Below are 13070 nucleotides of genomic sequence, written 5' to 3'. Positions count from 1 at the left end.
TTAAGTATCTCTGACATTGCAGCCTGCTAATCCAAAGTCTGAACAAGTGTCCCAAGCCACCTCCCATCTATGACAGCAGAACTCAGGCTCCTGCTGCTGGACACTGTCAGGTCTGGATGTCCCCTCCTCTACCTTTCCTGGGTGTGTGTTAAACAGTCTCTTAGCACATGGTCACAGAAACCTTTACAGTGGCTTGTAGAAATGAGAAAAGCGAAAACAAACTGAATGATGGTAGAGAAAAGATAAGTAAATGTGGCAGCTAGATTGAAGAAAAGCTAGAACAGCCAGCATGTAAAAAGCTAAGATAGGAAGACTGCTCTGAGCTTGAGGCCAACTTGGACTGTAGAGTGAGACCTTGTCTCAAAAACAGTAACAAATGGGTGCCAAATATATAATGTGTGTAAACGCACTAAAAAACCAAATGAGAGAAACTGGGGCTGTAAAACACTCCTCCAATACCACACTTATGTGAAGCTAAAAGGCCTAACTATTTATATACAAATATGTAGAAAGTTAAGAAGTTACAACACTTAGGAAGACAGCTACCTGCTTCAGGACAGTCACTTCTTTTCCCCTACTAGAATTCTCTATACGGAGTTGCCCTGAGAGCAGTAACTACTGAGCAAATCTCATATATTATTGTTGACAGTGGTTTAGCCACTTAGGAAACAAAACATTTTCTCTTGGTCATATCTGCATACTAGCATTTACCGGTTATACACTAAAGAAACATCTTTTGGAGGCTGGAGAGATGGCTCAGCAGTTAAGAACATTTGCCGCTCTTGTAGAGGACTTGGGTCCCAGTACCAGTACAGTGGCTCACAACCATCTGCAACTCCAGTTCCAGGGGCTCCAACAGCCTCCTCTTATCTCCACAGGCATATGCATATATGTAGCACACATAAATACATGCAAACAAAGTCTCACATACACATAAAATAATAAAAGTAAACCTTAAAATTTTTCTGAATTATTTTGTGGCAGTTTTGACATACATATTTTTAATTTATTTTAGAAGGTAAAAATTAGAATTAAGATTGGGCTATGGTTGAATGCTTGCCTAGCATGTGTGAAGATCAGACATTAAATAGGTTTAATTGCTAGCACCTAAAAACAGAGCAAAACAAATAAACCAAACAAGCACCAAACTTCACAAGACTTAAAATTAGAAACTTTTCTTAACATGGATTTTTAAACTAGTATGTGTCTGTCTGTCTGCCTGTCGGTATACTATGTATGTGTGCGGAGGTCAGAAGAGAAAGCTGGATCCATGGGTTTTGGAGTTATAGGTGGTGTGAGCACCAAATATAATGGGTGCTAGGATGTGAAACTGGGTCCACTGCAGAGCAGCAAGTGCTACTGACAGCTGAGCTATCTTTCTAGGCCCTAAAATATGTCTGGAATTGAATATTAAGATACTTTAAACACATGGGGGTGGGTAGCTCTGAGACCGCCAACCTCAGCATCTGCTATGTTCTTCTAAATAAACTACATGTGAGGAACCACCATTCCCCCAGAATGGAGGCAATGTTTTGCCTTTGCTTGCTTTCTCACCTGCTTTAACTGGAAATGGCTTTTCCAGCAGAAACACTGTCTGCTTCCAGTGTGTCTTGGTGCTCTGGGGGCCCGTAGAGAACACGACCTGCATCGGCAAAGTTCAGAAGTATCTGATGAAGTACACGGTTTTTAATATCATGGTACATTAATCCACTACATCGAATACAAGCTGCAATTGCTCACAACAGCAAAATGCTTCTGATCAAACACCTTGGGGCACAAATCAAACACAGTACTCCACATAATTAATCTCTATGAATAACTCATGGTACTTACCCTATTGTGGCAATTCTTCTCAAAATATATATCAAAGTACCCAGCAACTGCCTATAATTTAAAAATGAAGCAATGTTATTGATCATTAAACTAATAACACGATGTAACCATGAACCATTCAGCCTTTTAAAACTTAACAAATCAAAACTATCTCGAAGACTAGACACCTCACACACAACTCCTCACTAGTTTTCCAGGAAAAGATGGTGTACGTGAAATGAAATATAATTGGCTTTTCCCCTTAGAACAGTGTAATAATAAGGTAATCAGGCTAATCAAACAAACAATGCTGGCAGACAGTGAGGGCAGCCATCCTGCGCCCTCCAGCTCCCCACAGACTTCAGACAGCTGCAGTGACGGCAGGCGGGGAAAGGGCAGAGGCACCAGTCACAGTCCAGACCGGAAATGACTCGCAAAACCCTGGTCTATGAGTTCACAGCTCCCCTTTGGCTTAAGTTATAGAAGCATTCTTTTATATAACGTTTAGTTTCTTTTCATCTAGCTCACCCCACTTTAAAGCAAATTACAGTAATTTTGTTACGGGATTAGTAGATGCAACTTTTAAACGTTAACTATTTTTTTTCTAAAAATATAATGAGCATAAGTGACAGTACTCAAATAAAATTCTTTACGAAAATATTCTTACACATATATTAAAAAAAATTAACATTAACTCTAAGGGTTACTGGGATAATACAAGAGAGTCTCCAGAAAAAAATTAACACATTCAGATAAACATATTTCACCCTTAAAAAGATATAATTTTGCTTTATGTGCATGTGTGATTGCATGTATGTATGGACACCATATGGTAACAATTCACATGAGATAATTATTGACAACCACACTGATTAAGCCAATTGAAAGTGTTCGGTCTTTTAATTGATGGTCAGATCAAGGTGGCTTGAACCTCTGAAAAGTCTCTTGGTGCCCAAGCTCAGGGACACAGCATTTCCAAAGGCAAAAACCACCCAGACGCATCAAAGTTCAATGAGGATCAGAGTAACCGAAATGCTCACTCCTGGCAGAGGATGGTAGTTATTTTAGACACATCTTGCCAATTGTTAATATATCTAGACTATAGTCAACACCATGGAAATCTCAAATGTGCTGCCACGGTGGCTGTGACTGTGGGGGGCAGAAGTTAGGAGTCTGGGAGCTGTATAAGCAAACAGAAAACAGTCAGACCAGGATGAACTCACCCGAGTCATTTCAATGTGGGCCTGATGCCTACGGCACCAGAAGAGGGCACTGATCCCCCCAGCTGGAGTTACAGTGGGTTGTGAGCTGCAGAATGTCATGCTGGGAACCGAACCTGAGTCCTTGGTGAGGCTAGCCATGCTACTAACCGCCAAAACATCTCTCTGCAGCCCAATTCCACCTTTAAATGTTACCATTCTTTTTTCCTTCATAATGGATTAGGTGGACTTAATCTGTTTTCCAAACCAGCATTAAATTAAGCTCACAAAGTGCTAAAAACAAGGCATTGATTATTGAAAATTCACCATCAGGCCAATTTGTGTGCTCTGGTGCTTTTGCAAAGAACGTAGAATTTTATTGATCTTGGAGGGCTAATTCACACTGAGTCCAGAGCAAATCCAATATGTAACCTTGAAGTTCATTACATTTTAGACACCAAGAGGTAGGAATACTGCTGATACTTCTGCCAAACAGAACCACAAAGCAGGGGTTCTCAGACACAGACCATCCCAGAGAGCCATGAGGCCACGATGAGCTTCTGTAACAATCCCTATGGCACCTTCGCAGATGGAGCTGGACGTGCTATCATGACCATATTCCTGGTGCCTGGCCCCAGCAGCACTACAGACATGCTGGGTGGTGATGAGGAGACACTTGAGTCCACCACTTCTCATGCTGACCACACTGCCTATCAGGCTTCAGTCTGATTAAGAGGAGGGTGGGGGCAGAGCTCAAATTTCTAGAATTTTCACCCAGCACCATTTTATATAGCTCTCAAACATTTTTATATACACTTTTAGTCCCTTAAGCTCTTAAACACAGCTAGCCTTATGTAGTTAGTATAACTGACTAAATCAGTGTTCTTCGTATATTAATTATTCACCAAAAGAAATGAATAGTGATTAAGAAAGCTAATTTTTAAAAAAAATCAAGTGATTTATTACCATTTTTTGTTTGTTTGTTTGTTGGTGGTGTTTCTTTTTAAGGCTAGCTTATTTTAGAAAAGAAAGAAAATGACCAGGTACAAATTTCCCCTGGAAAGGGAGAGAGGACCAGGAACTGAGTCAAATGCTGATGGCTAAAGAGTAAACCAACCATGCCCACACAATAGAATCCTCATTAAAAACCCCAAGAAGGAGGCTGATGGACACATCCATGTGCCTGGAGAGTGGCTCACACCCAGCAGCACAGCTGGCAACAACAGGATGCTGGGATAGAGAGATCTGAAAGTACCAAGATATCTTAGAGCTGTCTTCTAACCCCAAGCTATCATCTATGAATTTTAGCTAAAAAATAAAAAAAATGGCACATTCTACCCCACCCCCACCCCAAACAAAACAAAAACTATTTATGCTGTTTTGTTGAGCAGCACTCGGAAGTCTCCCCACCCACTCCGATTTCCGCCATCAGACTTGGAGACTGAAACCACAGAGATACGAAGGGACTTAGCAGAAGATGAACAGTACCTACAGACAGCCTGCTCCTTAGTGAGCTTTCCCAGGACTGAAAATACAGAACACACAGGCTCTGGAAAGCCTAAGAGGAGGGGTTTCTGGGCTCCTATTTGAGACAGGGTCTCACTATGTAGCTCAGGCTAGCTCTGAACACGTGCTCCTCCTGACTCAGCCAAAGAGCTGGGAGTATATTTTATTCTTAGATACAGAAAGGTCTAGAATATCCTTAGCCTGCCTTCTTATTGGCTATTTAGTAATCTGTCCTTATCTTGTTTTATTTATCTATTTACTTATTTTAATTTCAGTTACTCAAGGTCAACTGTAGTCTAAAACTAGTAAATAAAACATTCTAGAAATAATCACAAATTTAAAGTAACTTACTATAGTGTTACAATTGTCCTGTTTTATTGCTGCTTCCCTTTCATTGTGCATGTATGTGTAGGACAGTACATGTAATACATGGATTTGGGCACTGTCCATGGCTTCAGGTACTCAGGGGACAACTAGATAAATTACTCTAGAGAAAGAAAAGACCCACCTGGAATAGAGTTAGAAGTCAGCTGAACTATGGCTGGAGCTTGTATTTCTGCAGAGCCATTTGGCAGAGTGCAGCTTTCAATCAAATGTCAGGTGGGCTGAGAAAAAACTATTTTGTCAACTATAGTTCCACAATCCTGTTGCTATCACCATGTCTTAGATCCTCTGAGTGCCAATTTCTTTCTTTTTTGTTTTGTTTTGTTTGTTTTGTTTTTCCACACAAGTTTCTCTTGGCTCTCCTGGAACTCACTTTGTAGACTTCAACTTAAAAGATCCTCCTGCCTCTGCCTCCTGAATGATGAGACGTGCACCAGCACATCTCCCTCCAAATGCTAATTTCAATGAACTATACTCTCCCCTTGGACGTCACTCAAACACAAGAATCAACCCCCACCAGAGAGAACTGGAAACAGTGACCTCTAGCTATAGTAGTAAATGACTGGAGCTGAGCTTGGCGAGCACTCAGGGAGATCAGGTGGCTCAGGAGGCAGGCGCAGAGCACATTTCCCTTAGGCATCTTGTGGGTAGCACTGGGGACTTGCGCGGGAAAAAGGCATGAAAATCAAAGTAGCTGGCTAATCTGCAAAGCTGTATCAGTCAGAGGACCTTTAGCTGTAAGGCTGGGAGGCTAACGAGGGAGAGCAGTCGACCATCAATAACCACCATAGTAAAGGCTGGGATGGAAATGATGACAGGACAGCATGAAAGGAGAGGCTGCCCAGTGATTTCTAGGACATTCTCTTGACATTGCAAGGAATCTTTTGACTCTGGTATTTGAGGGACATGGGAATGTAAAGTCAGTGTGTGGCCTTATTGTGCAGAACACTCCCGAGTATCAGAATAGCATTTTCGGAAGGAGCTGCTCATGTCTTTTGTGGGTGTCACAGAGGAAGAGAATAACACAAAGCAGTTATAAACAATCACCTTAAAAAGTTTAAGACACATTTTTGCTTGTTTACTTTGCATAAAAGTAAACAGTTCATTTTATACTCAAACATTTGAGGAATAATGACTTAGAATTAAACAAATGACTTTTTCATGTGTGTCAGTGTGGTGGGTCTTTTTACAAAGGGGATACTCATGTGTGCATGGAAGAAGATGGCAGCCAATGAAATGAAATCAGTCTAGACTATATGAGGAAGAAGGAAATTAAAAATCATCATGATCACTATCACCTGCAGGGGGTAATTCATCATTTCTGTTCCTCTTTGGTATCATGTTCCACCAGCGTGTGGTTACAGCAGATACAATTAGGCATCTGGCCACAGACGTGGGGGATAATGTGCTTTTGATGGAGTTTATTCAAGCATAGAGAAACAGAGCTTGTAATCCATGCGGCAGGATCTCCGCAGCAAAAGCGCATCATCTGCCGTGGAGTATTTCTTTCAAAATCTCAACACTGAATTTAAACGCCAACAGATGAAGGGTCTGAAGCAAGTAGCAGATAGCGCAGGGGGAGGTGTTAGAGCTTATATCATAATACATAAACACACGAAAACACAAACTCAGGCGACACGGTGGCTGAGCAGACACCAGTGCTGTGATGGCTGGCATAGAAATCAGCAAACGTGAGAGCTACAGCTCCCTCCCAAGGCTAACTATGCCTTAAATTATAGACTCTTTCTTCTTCAATTAATTTCTGTTTTATCCCAAGAGTGAATTTGCATCTCTGTTTGCTGTTGTGGTCCCTCTAGGGGACAATGCATGCTAAGTGCTGTGCAACCCCCGAGGGGCAATGCCAGACGGACTGAACAACATGGGAGACAGGAAAACACACACAATGCCTGAAAGACCTCTTTCTGCAAAAGCTCGCTACAATGCTGACTTATCCCCAGATAACTGCTGGAAGGCCTTCCCAGGTTTAGATCATGTTCTTCTGATTTCAAATTGCTTATTAAGATGATTTTAGGAGTAAACTGAATCATCTCTTCAGAGTCTAAAATGGAGTTTGCTTTTGGAGGAAAAAAAAAATCTTGCTGTGTTTCCTAAAGTGGACTTGGGTACTCCTGCTCCAGCCTCCTGAGCAGCTAAACACAAATATCTGTAATATGTTATCTTAATATACCTAATTGTACATTTCTTCTGGCCTATAAACAAGTTATTATTTTATATATTTTTTTACCTTTAAAAATACTACTATTTGGTTCTTAGAGAACGGAATTTCACACAGCCCAGGCTCATCTCAAACCCACTAAGCTCCTGATCCTCCCACCTCCATCTTAAAAATGTTGGGGTTACAGATTTATGCCACCATGCTTGGCTTAAAAAATCTCTTACTGCATTGTGTGCATGCAGAAAAGTGCACTCACGTGCATAATACATGGGCTTTCCAACCACTACAGTTGTGAAATTTATATTCAAGTTAAGAAACAGGAAGCAGCCAGTGTGGTGGTGCATGCCTTTAATCCTAGCTCCTGGGAGGCAGAGGCAGGTGGGTCTCTGTAAGCTAGCTAAACGGGCAGACTGTGAGTTCCAGGTCAGCCAGAGCTACAAATGAGACTGTCTCAAAAACCAAACAGAAAATGTCAGTACCCTAGTAGATGCTCTTGCACACGAAGCCAGCCCTACCTAGGCATCCCTGCACCGAAAGACACGACTGCTGTTTTTCAAGGGTGCAGGCTAGCTTCTCGAGCACACATGTCAACAGAAATAGGATCATAAATCATTTGGTCCTTTGTGTCTGGCTAGTGTTCCCTGAGCTGGTCTGTACTGCTAGCATAAAGGGCACGTGACTATGCTTCTCAGAATGGCTTCTCATGCTCTTTCCGTTACCCTGAGTTGACTGAACCTTAGAAGGAAAGGCTTCAGATGGGGAACTGCGTAAAGCATTTCCCCAGCCTGGACCAGCAGACAACTGCGCGCCGTGAGGTTTCTCAGCAACACAGCAGGCTTCTCAGGTGAACGACATACTGGGCTGCTGGGCATACACTGGGTGGACATCCGTGCTGCTTCCTTCACCCTCATCACTATCTGCACCTGGCCTCCACAGGTCACTTTGTCACTAGAATACACTCTAGCAGAGGCTTCCTAGGACAAATGCTCTTTCTTTTGAGTTGATTTTTGGTTTTATGAAAATATATATAATATTTTTTGCAAATTTATTCTTGTGAGCTTTTGGTTATGGTTTGAGAAAGGATGTTTCTAAGTCTTGGGCTGGCCATGAATTCAGTATATAGCCCAGGTTTTGAAGCATATGCCACTTTAATTTAATTCTTTCTTTTTGTAAGATTTATTATGCCTGCATGTACACCTGCATGCCAGAAGAGGGCATCAAAACACATTATAGATGGTTGTGAGCCACCATGTAGTTACTGGGAATTGAACTCAGGACCTCTGGAAGAAGAGTCAGTGCTCTTAACCTCTGAGCCACCTTTCCAGCCCTTGCCATTCAGTTTAATTCTTAAAAGACTTTGTTGGGACGAGTTTAGGGTTGGTTCATTTTCTTTTAGTATTATACAATGGTCGATAGGTTATTTGTTGGAGTGCATTTTGTTTCTTCCTATCTTTTTTTTTAAATAAGCAAGGCTCTGTAGCCCAGGCTAGCCTGGTACTCACAATACTCTGCTTTACCCTCCCAAGTGCCAGGATTTTCTTTCTGGGTTCTATTACCGCACTGAGATGTCTATCTGCTGCCTGTAGGCACAGTCCCCATGTCCCACCAGGCCCCACTGAACGTTTTGAAAATTCTCCTTTGGGTTGTGAATATTTTTGAGAAAGGGTCTAAGGTTTCTTCTTCCCTTTTAATTGGGACAGACTTCACATAACATGAAAGCTACCTATTTACATAAGTGTAGACTCCTGTTCTTCACTGCAGTCAGAGTCGAGTAGAATCACCACCCTAGAACCCCTCTTTTCTCTGCACAAACCATGTCTACACTTGCCTGCTGGGAACTATCCACATGGAAGGATTCACACAGCACGCCATGCTGTCTCTGGCTTCCTCCCCTAAGCACAGAGCCTGTGGGCTTGATCTGCACTTTTATGGAGCAGGGGTGGGGGTTGTTTTGAGACCTGGTTTCTCTGTGTAGCCTTGGCTGTCCTGGACTCTGATCAGGCTAGCCTGGAACTCATAGAGATCTGCCTGCCTCTGCCTCTCTGAGTGTTGGGATTACAGCCGTGCACCACCTCACCCGCTTTATCGTTTCTTCATTTTTTGAGCCAGAGTCCCCTGTATTTCAGGATAGCCTTGAACTCCTGATCCTCTGAGAGTACAGCATTACCCCTGGCTTTCTCCATTGTTTTCCTGTTACTCATTCTCCCCCATTTTAGTTACTGAGAGTAACTGCTGTTAATAAAGCGTGCTTGTCAGGGTTATTTCATCGTAGCCATAGAGAATGATGGCAAGGACGTGTCTTGTCCTTGTATCTTCTGAGTTATTTTCTCCTGGTGTGAAGCCCAGTGCACAGATCCTTTCAACACTGCCATATGCAGATCTGCTTTAAACTTGTACTCTATTGAGCTTTAGAATGCCTGGTTCTTTTTCACATTGGGTATCTTACTTTTTAAATGTTTCAAATCCTTTCCTCCTCAACATGCCAAGTCTAATTAATTGAATGTCTATTTGGACTAACTAGTTCCTGTGGCAGGTAGAGCTGATTTTATCCCTATTTCACCCGGCTCTTGGCTCATGCTGTCTATCATTTTAAATCAATGGACTGCCTTAAATTATGTTCTATATACTGAATTTAAAAAAAAAAAACAAAACAAAACTGTCAGTAGAAATAATTTTAGGCATCTAGCAGCAATCTTCTAGAAATATTTTTTAATTTATTTCAGATATGCCCTGAGGAACTAGCAACTCAATATCATCCTAAAGCACTACTAGGCATCTAGATCCCCAGTCATTCAGGGCTGTGAGGCTGGCTGCAGTTCTGACAGTTCTCTGGGGCTCTGCTCTGTTCTGTTCTTGATATCAGTCTCTCAGGAGTTCACTGTAAAGACAAGTAGCCCTTCTATTTGCCAAGACAAACGGGCAACAGGAAGCTGCTCAGCTGCTTCCTAAGGTGACAGTGCCTGCAGGGCACTTTCCCTCTCTCCATCACCCTTGCTTTCTTCCCCACCTTTCTGTGACAGGGTCCCACATATCCTAGGCTGGCCTCGGACTCACTATGTAGTCAGGGCTGACTTTGGATTTTTGATTCTTCTGTCTCCACCGCCCAAGCGCTGGGATTACAGCCTGGTTATACAGGATGGAACCCAGGCCTCCTTGTATGCTATACAGGCACTCTAACTGAGCCACATCCCTAGCCAGTCTGTTTGGGTTTTCTTCTTGTGAGTCTTGGATCGACGTGTGTGTGTGTGTGTGTGTGTGTGTGTGTGTGTGTGTGTGTGTGTGTGTGTGTGTGTGTTATTCTCAGATTGGAGGCCTTCTGCACAAGTCTCTGCCCAAGAAGAAGATTCTTCATCGTGTTGCTTTTTCCTACTTAAGGCCTCTGTCTGCACCCCATCTCTACACTAACTCCTCACTGGTTATTGTCTCTGCCTACACAGCTTCCCTCACCACAAGGCAGACTGTGATCCACCACTGACTGTCGCTGTTCCCTGCATGAGCACTCACCATGCTCAGAGTCTGCTGGCTCAGTTGTAGATAGAGCAGAGACCCCCCTCCTTCTGTGCCCAGCTATCCCCTGAGCTGCCTAAGCTCCAGCACTTGGAAATGCTGAATAACTGTGTGGTTATGATGCTATGAGGTAGCACAGCCTGGTGTGCTCAGGGTCAATGGCAGTTTCATTCTGGCTCATTGATTGTGGCCTAGTTGTCATTGATAAACTGAGGTATGCTCAGGTCCTCCCAGCACTTGGGAAGAAGAAACCAGGCTTTGATTTTCATATAACCTTATATCTTTATATTTAAAACCAATATCAATGCAAATTAATTCATAGAAGCAATCCCTGACATCTAGACCAAAGAATCGTAGCACACAGTCACCACAGCAAACATCATGCAAAGTCTTGCATAAGGACAATGACATGGCTGTGCCAGCCACGAGTGGTATTCTTTATGAGCCCATTATCAATTTCCATTCTAGAATATGATGCTGTTGCCTCTCCTGGGGGAACATCTTGGGGACAGGAGGTACATTTTCCTTTGTGACACAAGAACAAGTATACAGCGCCAGTATTCAGCACATGCTATCTGAATGAACGTGCCCTGAAGGAATGTTCTACTTGTGCCTTTAGTCTCACTGCTCACTGCTTCCTTCTCCTCCCTCCTACATCATCAGTTCTCATGACTGTTAGATTTTTCACGGTACTCTTCAATGTTGTCCAAACACTATCCATGCAAGGGCCCCACATTCCATGCCCAGCTCCTCAAATGGTAGAAAATACGTTGAGTGGTAGGAAATACTGTTTCCAACAATATAACTGACAGAGTAGAAAGCTGAGCCTAAAACCAACACAAACCAGGTATCATGGCTCCTGCCTATCCAGGAGGCTGAGGCAAGGGGATTGCATGAGGCCAGCCTGGACTTCACAGCCAGACTCTGGACCACCATCATCTCCAACTACCCAAAGCATTACAGAAAGGAAGTGGATGTGACTGTTGTAGATGCTTACAAACAGAAACCACTAAAACCCCTGGGGCAGATGATCAAGTACCAAAAATATTCAGACAGATAGACAAAGACTGACATTCCCTCCTCTACCCCCTCCTTTCTGTCTGTCTGTCTGTCTGTCTTACTAGGTAGACCAGGCTAGCCTTGAACTCAGAGAGATACATCTGCCTCTGCCTCCTGAGATTAAAGGTGCATACCACCATTCTCGATTTAGAATTTTCTTTACATACATTTGCTTAGAAAGATTAGTTTCCATTGTACTAAGGGCAAATTATTTACCATTTAATCCAGATGGAAGAGCAAATGCCATCTATGAGGCCACAAAGGCCTAAATCCCTATACGTAAACTGATATGTTAAAAATGAAATAAACATCAACAATTCTTTCTTTGAAAATAGACTATGAGCTGCATAAGATGGCACAGAATAAACTCAGCACTCAGAGGGTTGAGGCAGGAGGATTGTGAGTTCGAAATTAGTCTTCTTAGTGAACTTGGGGCTAGCGTGGACAATATAGCAAGACCCCTTCTGAAGACCAGCAAATGTAGCCCAACAGGAAGGTGTAAGGAAATACCATGTGCAAGGCACAGTAGAGCCTGTATGCATATGTGCTATCATAGTGCCTCGGAGGGGCTAAGTGCTGTCACCGCTACTTCTGAGATGGAAAGTTCTGAGAAAATGGACCCGAAATGGGAAAAAAAACTGAAGGTCTGCCCAGTATCACAGCGTCACTGTAACTCCCCTGAGAACAGAAAGATGGACTGATTCACTTCTATAAACATAAAATACACTGTGGTTTATCTGAATTATACAACAGAAATTTAGTTTTCACTCCTTGACTCATCTTTCCATGAAGACTGATGCTCCTGTCAATGCCCAAATTCACGTGAGATGTCTGGAAACATCAGGAGTGGTACAGCATTGTCAGATTTGAGGGTCAATATTCACAATGGTTTCTATCAAAAGGAACTGAATGGTAAAATTATTTTCTCGCAGGTCATCCCTCCAGGGGTAAGAGCCTCTGTCAAAGAGGAAAGCATCTAGTCAGACTCTCTTACCATCACAACCCAACAATGCCTGTAGGTGGCCTGTGACAGAGGCAGGGGAGCAGCCCTTTGACAGCATTAAGATAGAGCCTGTTACTACTGGCTACTTAATAAACACCCCACCCTTACACTGTGCTTGAGCCTGTGTGACCATCTGACACTACTGAGCCCTAGCACGACCCTGCTCCATCTAGACGACCTGACCCTGTCCCATCTGGAGTCCAAGTAACCCAGCTGCTTCAGAACAAATGGTGCTGTGAAGCCTCTAACAGTACAGCTGTCTGGGGGCTCTGGAGCCAGGGGTGCCAGTTCTTCAGTCTGCAAATCTGACTTTGAGAAGAACTCTACCCTGATTCCATTGACAAGTCACTCTCAGCTCCAGAGCAACCTGCTTTGTGGACTTCTGCACTCTCTCTGATAATGCATAAACAGTGATTTAAATGCT

The 13070-nt window shown here is 42.9% G+C and overlaps 1 protein-coding gene across 1 annotated transcript in view; it reads right to left on the bottom strand.

The window, feature by feature from the left end:
* Prmt3 (protein arginine methyltransferase 3) overlaps positions 1–13070 on the bottom strand; it is a 94940-nt gene that overhangs the window by 9622 nt on the left and 72248 nt on the right. Inside the window, exons 14-15 of the mRNA XM_051148612.1 lie at positions 1834–1884; positions 1555–1642 (exon numbers count right to left, since the gene is read on the bottom strand). Of these exons, the coding sequence (XP_051004569.1) occupies positions 1555–1642; positions 1834–1884 (139 nt within the window). The remainder of the gene's footprint in view (positions 1–1554; positions 1643–1833; positions 1885–13070) is intronic.

Source organism: Acomys russatus, chromosome 7 (genome assembly GCF_903995435.1).
Source record: "Acomys russatus chromosome 7, mAcoRus1.1, whole genome shotgun sequence".
Lineage (NCBI taxonomy): Eukaryota > Metazoa > Chordata > Mammalia > Rodentia > Muridae > Acomys > Acomys russatus.
This window is presented reverse-complemented; position numbering and strand designations above follow the sequence as displayed.